At 43.8% G+C, this 9,668-nt stretch overlaps 1 protein-coding gene across 1 annotated transcript in view; it reads left to right on the top strand. All coding sequences in view use genetic code 11, as the record gives it.

Moving 5' to 3' along the window:
- Nucleotides 1-1,287: 1,287 nt before the first annotated feature.
- Nucleotides 1,288-9,668, top strand: part of EGR_08530 (Tetratricopeptide repeat protein) — a gene marked incomplete at both ends in the record, with an annotated part of 10,405 nt that continues 2,024 nt past the window's right edge. The window contains 19 exons of the mRNA XM_024497779.1: nucleotides 1,288-1,485; nucleotides 1,554-1,676; nucleotides 2,232-2,316; nucleotides 2,388-2,479; nucleotides 2,547-2,584; nucleotides 2,624-2,770; nucleotides 2,839-2,910; nucleotides 2,957-3,076; nucleotides 3,149-3,271; nucleotides 3,339-3,465; nucleotides 3,540-3,840; nucleotides 4,514-4,551; nucleotides 4,624-4,698; nucleotides 6,665-6,816; nucleotides 8,328-8,417; nucleotides 8,489-8,532; nucleotides 8,615-8,673; nucleotides 8,745-9,094; nucleotides 9,175-9,411. Of these exons, the coding sequence (XP_024347815.1) occupies nucleotides 1,288-1,485; nucleotides 1,554-1,676; nucleotides 2,232-2,316; nucleotides 2,388-2,479; nucleotides 2,547-2,584; nucleotides 2,624-2,770; nucleotides 2,839-2,910; nucleotides 2,957-3,076; nucleotides 3,149-3,271; nucleotides 3,339-3,465; nucleotides 3,540-3,840; nucleotides 4,514-4,551; nucleotides 4,624-4,698; nucleotides 6,665-6,816; nucleotides 8,328-8,417; nucleotides 8,489-8,532; nucleotides 8,615-8,673; nucleotides 8,745-9,094; nucleotides 9,175-9,411 (2,471 nt within the window). The remainder of the gene's footprint in view (nucleotides 1,486-1,553; nucleotides 1,677-2,231; nucleotides 2,317-2,387; nucleotides 2,480-2,546; nucleotides 2,585-2,623; nucleotides 2,771-2,838; nucleotides 2,911-2,956; nucleotides 3,077-3,148; nucleotides 3,272-3,338; nucleotides 3,466-3,539; nucleotides 3,841-4,513; nucleotides 4,552-4,623; nucleotides 4,699-6,664; nucleotides 6,817-8,327; nucleotides 8,418-8,488; nucleotides 8,533-8,614; nucleotides 8,674-8,744; nucleotides 9,095-9,174; nucleotides 9,412-9,668) is intronic.

Raw genomic sequence — 9,668 nt, 5'->3', positions numbered from 1 at the left:
TACAAGGGGACTTATTCAAAGTACAAAAGTGGCGCCTCACCAGAACCGAGGGACAAACCACTATCGTATTACACAACGCGTTATCAACACAAGTTCATCTATACCGTTTTGGTTTCCGACAGCCTAGGGTAACGTAAAAGGGCATACGACTTCTCCAGGCCTCCTCTCATTTCACTACTTTTGTTGCCGTGAAAAATTTTGAATACAGCACCAAGAAATAATGCTTAAATGAAAGTAGCTTTTTCAAGACAATGCTGGACGAGGATTTATGGCATATGACGTTGTTTTTAGCGGGCAAAATGAGCTTTAAAAATCATAATTTAAGGCCATTCCTCTCCAAAAACACTAGTAAAACAGTGTTTACAATACACAGTCTATTGTATCATGATTTTTAAAAGAGACCCTCAATCAAAGCATTTACACAACCGTAATGACTTTTAATGGGATTTGAGGTGCAATAGTTTTCGAAGTCCAATTCTAGACGTGATACTGCTACTGCAGTGATGACCTGGTTGTAATTTACCATCAGACGTCCACAGATCGATGGGGATTGGAGGCATATAAATATGCATATATGGCGAAATCGGTCACTTTGCTGTCACAGTATGTTCGTATTTCGAATCTTGATTATAAGATTAGTTGAATTTGTTTTATTGCGCTCACCTCCTATTTGTTGTGGATTTGAGTGTGTATTGGTGCTGATAATGTGAGTTTGGTCGCGTGTTCGATCGCTTTTGTACATGAATTTCCTTCGTTAATTTTTATAGAGGGCATTAATACATTCTTAGGTTTTCCGGAATGACACATTGAATAAAAGCGTTGATTATGTGCTGATTTTAGTAATGTTTATATTTCCATCGACGGACACTAAAGTAAAATGCCATAACAGACCTGCAAAACGTGCTTACGATCAAAACAGGATTTTATATATAAATTTTCCTGCTCGTATGTCACAACTAAATATTTTTGGGCGAGAAATGTGAAATCATGTATTTGGTCAGAATTTACCCTTTCTGACTCATCGGCAAAGGTAAATGAGGTTATAAAGCAATCATTCTCCTTGAGAAGGGTGATTTCATCGAAGAGTGATTGCGACCTCGCGAGTCTGTGTGCAATAAAAATGTCGTAGATGATGGGGCCGCACATCTTGTTTGGTCGCGTTTATAAAAGACATTGGGGTCTCTAAAGCAAAGTTAGGTGCGTTTTTCTCATTTGACTTATTTTAGGTCTCATTTCGGTGCAAAGCTTGAGTATCTGCTCTCATCGAGAGCAGAAATAATCAGTCGCATGCATAGGCCACCGCCTGCAGAAGGCAACAATTTAGAAGAGCTTTTAGGCGAGGAACCGGTCCCACCGATACCCGTTTCTAAGCCCTATGTTCCTGTTTGGCCTGATGAAAAGGCCGCTGCCTACTGCGCTCTTACTCCACCGTTGGAGACTTTTATGGTTGTTCCTGATGAAACAAGGCGGGAACAATTCTTCCGCGTAAGTTTGACATTGCTTGCTAATTTGTTCACCGAAAATCGTGTAATTTCAGGGAATCTCGTTTTTAGACTGCCCGCCAAGATGACATGTTAATTGGTTCCGTCAGTGCGATTCAGGATTCTGGCTTGATCATCACACTGTTGGCTTATGATCAAGGACCTCGTCGTGATTTTGATGGACTTAGGCTAACCGTACGTCATTTGCTTTATAATCCCAACTTCTATCATGCCGCCTCTGAAATTGCTAGGTTCTCTCTTTGAGACCCACTTGCCGCATTCCCGGGTTCCATAACCCAGGTGTCCTATGAACTTTTCGGTATGGTTGTTTACTTCCAACGAAATCATTGTGGAAATTGCGATGCAGAGGCCCGTAGCGGTGCTTTTGGAACACATTGATATTGGCCAGGATTAACTATTGCGAACTCAGTATAGTGTTCCCTCTTAAGTGCGTATTTGCTGCCTTATCGTTTTGGCCACTTTTTGGTTCTAGCACAACATAATTTATCGCGTTACTAGACTCAAATATTCGGCTTAAAGTTTCGATAGTCATAAACTGCAGATCCTACCAGGTACTGTGCACGCAAGACCCCGATTGCAACAATTCTTGCAAGAATTAAGGATGCCAAAGTTGACGGCAATGAACGCAGTTGTCTGCATGAGTCGTCTACCACTTTTCCCTTGTGTAACTAAAATTATCCTACTGTTGACAAAATTACAAAGTTTTCTTTTTTAATTTTTCTCTTCAAGGGTTTTTGTCCAGTTCGTCAGCTTCCGAAATACGCAACTCACGGAAATGCTCTTGACGCTTTTCAGATGGGCGATAAAGTGAGGGGTAAGTGGGAGTCTTCAATGGTAGTTATCTATTTTGATGTGTCTAAGTAACCCTTTGCTCTTTTCTTCAAGCCTTCATTCTAGATGTACACCACTCTGGTCGTCTGATTTTAAGTATGAATGAAAAAGCTCTCAATACCAATCTCTATGGTGACATTACCTTGGTAATGCTCGTTTCGTATACACGCTTCCGTCCCTTAGAGTCAGTCCTTACTTCTTTTCCTTTTTCAGGGAATCATTTCCGATGACGATTTACCACTGCATTATAGGTAAGATCTGTTTCTGCTTTATCACGTTATGTCGTGTAGGAAGCTCCAAAATCTTGATGGGAAGTCCTTTGAAGCTTGTCTTCTGGGAACGCCACAGTTCCGAAATCCCGATGGTCTTCGTGTTCTCTGTTCCAGATTTGGCATTCCACGAGCTTCCGCCTGTAGCTTGTTGCTCTCAATGGCCAAGTGCGCTTTCTGCCTTTTCAATATGATCGCACTTATCTGTTTTTGACCAATTTTCCTGTCTTATCAAGAATTAGTCTTCCAAAGCCCGAAATGGCCTGTGAACTGCGACGTGTACAGCTTTACAACATGTCGATGAGGCAGTAAGTTTCTTCCGTGTTCGTTTTGTTCACTAACTCACATTTTTAGCGTGGCCCAAGGTGTTCGATACTTCAAGGATGGTCGGAATACTGAGGCACTTCAGTGTTACAATTTTGCCATTGAAGTGGAGAATAATAACGCCGATGCCTACGTTGCTCGCGGTGCTCTGTGAGCCTAGATTTATATCATTTCTGCCTCATTTTCTCGATTCGTTATCTGAGCCTACCTTCCTCCGCCTAGGTATGCGTCCATTGGTACGTATGTCAAGGCCATCGACGATTTGGAGAAGAGCCTAAGCCTTCAGCCGAATCACGCTAATGCAAAGAACTACCTTGGTCAGACACTTCTGGCCTATGCTTGCGAGTAAGTCTCCCTACTAGTCTTCTTCTCAAACAATTGTATTCCCCCTTGACTTTTTCCTTTCGACCAGACTAAATTCAAAAGATCTCACAAAAGCTGAACAGCTACTTCGAAGGGCCCTCGATTTGGATCCAAACAACGTAGAGGCTCGTGAGGCTCTTCGAGATCTACCAGGTGGAGGAAGTACTAATACTAACGTAAATCAAGGTCGCGATGTCAGTATGGTGCGTTCAGTTTGAAAGATAGTAATGCTTAAAACGCTTTTTTTTAGCATCTACTTTTCCCCACTAATCAGCGTTCATGGTCACGATCGCCCTCGCTGCCGTCGGGAACCAATATCGCTAGCAAACGGGGCAACGTCCCGATGGGCATTCAGCAGCGTCACGGTGATCGTTCACCTCCTGCCTCACCACCGGGCGGTTCCCAACGAGCTGATCAGTTCTCTCGATTCGAGAGGTCACGCGCAGCTCTCGAACAACTTGTCAATGAGGATCGATCGAGACGAGAAGCCATGCGGAGAGGCGGTGCCGGCGGTCGCCCCGGATCTGGGGACGATTTTCAGTCGCCACTTTGTAGGTTTACTTTCCCAGCATATTTGGTCTCTAAGGCTTCTCAGACAAGCATGAGATGAACATGTTCACGCTAATGCCTCCTCTAAAAGCGAAAGTTTGCTCTTTTACGTCTGAGGCCTTATGCCGTCAGGTACAAATGATACAGTGTCATGATCAAATGGAGGCAAGAGTCACGATCGGTGCTGAGCATGGTCGCGCTAAAGGACCCTCCGAAAGCAAGTCCATTTCTCCACACCTGAGGTGTTGTGCCTGGGGGTACTAAACGATGGAACAGGTCGAATCGACACGATTTAACACCGATTTTATATTGGAGGCAAGAGTCATGATCGGTGCTGAGCTCGGTCGCGCTAAAGGGCCCTCCGAAAGCAAAAGTCCATTTCTCCACACCTGAGGTGTTGTGCCTGGGGGTACCAAACGATGGAACATGCTGAAAATTGCAAAGCAGCAACATATTGCATTGCCGCCACTTTCAAGTTGGCCGTCTTTTAAGGTCTATTGGTCGCCACACTTTCTTATACTGGTTTTCTCCTAATTTGGTGCTGGGTTGTTTCTTGCCGCCGTTTCATCTTTTCCTATGTCATTTTTGTTAAGCTTTACTAGTTAAGTATGCAATCTATATCATAGCATTTTTCACTTATTTCTTCTGTCCCTTGCTAATCTTCTTTCCCTTTAGCTCGTGGTCGCTACGGGGATGATCGCTATCACGAAGACGTACGTTATTTTCCCATATAATGCTATTACATGTTCCAACCCGGTCTAATTCCATATTTGTTCCTCCTGCAGGTCAAGCGAGCAGACAAGTGCAGTGCCCATATGGAGAAGAGCAATCTGGCCAAAATTGTTATCACTCGAGATCGCGTGAGTTCCCTACATACCGATATTTAAACTCCTAACTTTTTTCGGTTCTACGAGTGAGGAAAAGTACCGAAATTTTTTTGCTATACCTTCTCTCCTATTGAGCAGCATCAAATGTTTCCTGGTCGAATTACAAATGCTTTTTCCCAATTGTGCTTCTATCAATTTTTATGTTCAAAATATGGTTGCCACCCTTGCAGCCCCGGTGACACTTTATTTTGTGACGTTTGTGAAATGTGGGCTTCGACTCTGGTCTCCTTCCCTTTTTAAGCTCATTCGACTAAGACATGCATCGGAACCTCTCTTTAAGTTATTGTGTCGCAAACTTTTGCCAGATGCAGTAAAGCTGGAGAACTCGGGCTAGTTACTGATTGTTTGGGTCATTGCTTTTGGGAATGCTGCTCGTTTGTTTCTTTAGCGTAAGACTATCCACTTCAGGGTCGAATGAATTGGGCTTAGCCGAATCGCCAAAACACTTATACCATATGTCGGCTTTGCTTTTCAACAAAACTCAAACTCCTGATCCCAAAAAGGAGAAAACTAGCATTTGGGACGACAACTGTCACCCATTTGTAACATCGATGATGGGTATTTACAATCGGCAAATAACCTATGCTTGGCTGAATAAAGTACTTTGGAGATGCCAATCTTCAGAACTAGTACTAAGGGAGCTCCGAATCGCCCTTATAGCCTTACAAATCGCCGCCTTACTATGTCTGAAATGAAAATTTTTAAACTTTGACTCGTCAAGTAGTTCTTTAAATATCTCCGCTGCTGAATACAAGTTCATTCTTTTGGATAGTAACAAAAAACCAGGATCTAGTGCTAATACTTACCTTATGCTTCATGTTTGCTTTAGTTATTTGGATTAAATTGACACGCAAATAAGGCATTGGTGAATCAAGTCATTTAAAAAGAATTTAGTTCGAATTAGAGCTCAGTTCAAACGATTTGTCTTGAGATGGTCTATCAAGCCTGGTGAAACCTTGACGTCCTTTGCGTTCGATGGTGTACTGGTTTATCACATCATTTCGATGGGACAACATCGTCCTCCTTTGATTGCAACATCCGTCTGTGATAATGACAAGTTAGCAATGGTGCTCAAAAGTAGGGACAGTGGTATTTCACGAGGGTCGTTGAAGCCAAAGCGAGACTTAGAAATTCCTGAAGAACTATTTTTAAGGAGCGGAAACTGCTTTTTCTATGCGAGATAGTTACCTGCTGCTATGTGTACTTCACATGCCCTTGAATTTAACCAATACCTGGGAATACTTGGGTGCATGAGGATTTGCTGGTACAAATGATTCATTCGAAGGTAACCTGCCTTCATTTCAATGTCAGATTTTTGGTATCGGGCGTGTTCACTGTACTAACAGTAAGACTCATCTTTTGCGCAAAATTGCGACGTCCAGGCTTAGGTGTTTCATGTCCTGAATATTCGGGAGTGTCTATTGCGACGGTGAGCTGGGAGCCACCACTGCCAAAATCGACATTATTAGAACGTCTATGCAACGTTAATGCTACTCAAATGCTGCCGCAGAGAACCTGAATGTTCCACTACCGTACCGTATTGTGCTCCAAGTTTTCTGTGCAACGTCTGCGGGTTTGGGGTCTACCCTTTTACCCTCAGGAAACTTAACACTGTTCCAAGCATTCACTGCTGCTCTTGATTTTTACTTTGATTAAGAGTAACCAGAATAAGTCAAACCGCGTCATATACTTCATGTAATGGCAGTTGAAACCTACCACCTACAAATGCCTGGAGGATTTCAACACCGTTCGCTTTCTTACCTATAGAATTACGATTTTCGATTTCACTTGAACGCTTTTAATATGTCATCTTCCAAACGTTGGCATTGTGTCGAAATGTATTTTGGCATTATAAAAGTCTGCAAGGCACTCACCCTAATCATGAGCTCATTTCCATCTTTCTCTCTTCTAAGCTAAGGGGAATTTTAAACTATTTTAGTCGGGTCGCGTGATTCGCTGCGAGGACGAAGGCCAATGGCGAGAGGACAGTGAACGCGAGCGTGGTGGTGGTGAAATGGGCATGGGCCAGCCTCGTGGTCGTCCTCGCGGTGGCGGCGTTGGTGGTGGTGGCGGTGAACGGGACTACCGGAGGTTAGTGGTTTTTATGCCCTCGAAACTACCTCGTCTAAGGTAGAGCTGCATCAGACAATTTCAGACTTATTAAACTTAGGTTCATTCCCCTTATAGAATCATTTAAAAGTGCATAAATTTTCCAGGGTCTGTACTGTTCTATAGCTGGTACGCTATAAAGCGCTTTGTGATTGGGGATTACACTATCTTTGATTTCTTGGGCGTTTTAAAAGGAACACTTTGCCGGTAACCACAGAGGCTTATCTCGAATTCCAAATATCAGTCCATATCATGTACTAATGCTGCTAATTTATCTCTATATTGTAGTTACTAGTAAACATGTCTAAGAGTTGAGTCATTCATAAGCAACTTTGGTTTAGAAAATGAGACCGAAACAACCGTTCTCATTCATCGCATCTAGGTTTGGTGTTATCGTTTTCAATTTTGCTGTCAGCAGCTTTGCACACGGCTTGGGGTTCACTTTTGTCGCCTTCAAGTTAGGATTCCTCATTGCGACTCGCCTCGGTGTTTAAAGATACTTTTGAAAATAAAACGAGTATTTCCTCTCTTGTTAGATCATTAGGCTTTGGTCACTGGCTAGCCACAGTTTGCAGATTTTTTTGCAAAAATAGTGCTATAAATTTTACTTGACTCAGGAGTTCACTTTAAACGTTTTTTTCCATAAAAATAGGCAAAACAGCTATTTGAGATCTCCCTCAGGGCTGAAAATTCCAGTTGTTTGGCTAAAGCTTGGGATTTTCTACCCTGCCATGAAAACTGGATGTTTATCCACAAATAAAATGAGACTTTTAAGTCCCCCACGGATGTCGTTCAAGTGAACTGCTCTCTGAGGATTTTTATATCATCTGTTGTATTGTGTCGGTTTTAACTGTGAAAACAAACTCGTTGGTAAAGGGGGCTGTCTGGCATGTAGTGTGCTGGTGCTGCTGCCTGTGTATTGAAGTAGAAACTAGAGATACATCATCACTGTTCTGCTAACGTGGAGGGTGAATCGTTAGTGTTCCATGAGGTTTCCAAGGTGACGCGCACGCATAAAGCATGTTTGATGTCAATGTATCGGAATCACGCTTGATGTTCTTTTGGGTGATCTGTTCCAATGCAACACCACATGTCACAACATACAATAAATGTTTTAATAGGTCCTTATAAATGCGAAGAAGCTCACATCCTCTTTCAAAGGGAGATCGACTTCTTTGCTCCCGATTTAATTGGTCTCGAAGATCTGTCAGATTGGTAAAATGATTCGTTTTATGCTAGTGGTAAGACTTTCTTCCCCGGGAATAACTTGTAAACAAAGCATATCTTTCATATTTGGTGGTTCAGACCTAGTCATTACTGCCTGAGATTACTGTAATACGAGAATAGAATGGTTGAGTGTTTAAACACTTGCTAGTTCGAGCTTCCTCAGTTCACGTCCAATCAGCTTATGCTTGGTTTCTATTCAACAACTTCGCTTCGTGGCATTTTTTCCCAAAATTATATCATTCACTTGCACTATTCTACTTCAACAGGTACGATGACAATAGGGAAAGAGACTGGCGTGATGATCGTCGAAGGTACGACAGTGAGCGCGATTTCCGAGACGATCGTGACCCTAAGAGGTAATTTTCCGCCACATTGCACACGTTTCAATATATAACACCTTTTAACCCATTCCTCCGTCACTTTTTAGACGTGAAGACTGGAAGAGTGGGGATGATCATGGTTCGTCACCAAGTGAGTTTTCATATATTTTTCGAAATATTTCACGGACCCGTATCCTCTGATCTTAATTCCTTTTCATTGCCGACTTTCAAAGGTCAAGAACGTCAGGACGAGCGCCACTTGCCTCAGGCCGAGTTCCAATACGACAGAAGAGTAAGCATTTCCGTCGGCTTCTTTTTCGATTCGACACCAGATCAGTTCTTGCTCTAATCCTGATTTTGCAGGTGTACACTCCACCGAAAGACGCTATGGAAGTTGAAAACGGGGTGCTAACGCATTACGTTAACAAGAGTGACTTGCCTCTTACCTCAAAGACTCTTCAGGACCGAGTTCAACAGCGTTTGAAAGACATTGAGCGTCGTCATCGCGGCGAGCCTGGCGTTGGCGGCGACGGGGGTGATGGTCATTGGCGTGGACGTGGTGGATTCCGTGGGGCAGGTGATCGTGGTTTCTATCCGCGCGGACGCAGTAGCGGTCCCCGGGGCGCTCCGCGTGGCTCCTGGCGTGGTTCATGGCGTGGAGATGATGGTGGTGAATGGAGGGGTGGCCGTCGCGGTAACTGGTACGGTAATCGGTAGGTTAAAATCCTTTTACTCATTTCATTTTTGCTACGCTAAATAATTCCGGGTTGCATTTCCTACTTCGCCTTTCTAGCGATCGATACGGCGGTGATAGACGAGGTGGCGGTGGTGGTGTAGACGGAGGACCCGAGGACTTCCGCAAGCGCCCGCGTCGCTACGATCGCTCGCGTTCCCGCTCCGCTTCGAGATCGCGTTCTAGATCACCAGTGTCACGGTCGCGTCGGTCGAGGGACAGTAGGTCGATGTCGAGGTCTCGCTCTCATTCGTACTCTCGCTCAATTTCGCGTTCACCCTCCCCTTTCCCTAAGAAGTGAGTTGATCAACTTTGGAAGAAGCTAATTTAGGAGGCCGTCCCTCGAAATATCTGTGAAAGAGCCGTATATGGTGCACGGGTCTGAGAGGATCCGGTTATTATTGAGATCAACAGGGGCTACAAATAGTGGAAGGCTGTAATATCGCTCTAGGTCACATGATAGGTACCCTTTATCTCGCAAGTATTACGTTCCCAGTCTGGTAGACTACGACAGGGGGGACCAATAACTTTACTGGCGTGGAGAGTCCGTGTTC

This window comes from Echinococcus granulosus (assembly GCF_000524195.1).
Source record: "Echinococcus granulosus chromosome Unknown EG_S00109, whole genome shotgun sequence".
Lineage (NCBI taxonomy): Eukaryota > Metazoa > Platyhelminthes > Cestoda > Cyclophyllidea > Taeniidae > Echinococcus > Echinococcus granulosus.
Note: the sequence above shows the minus strand (reverse complement) of the source record. Positions and strands in the feature narration are given on the sequence as shown.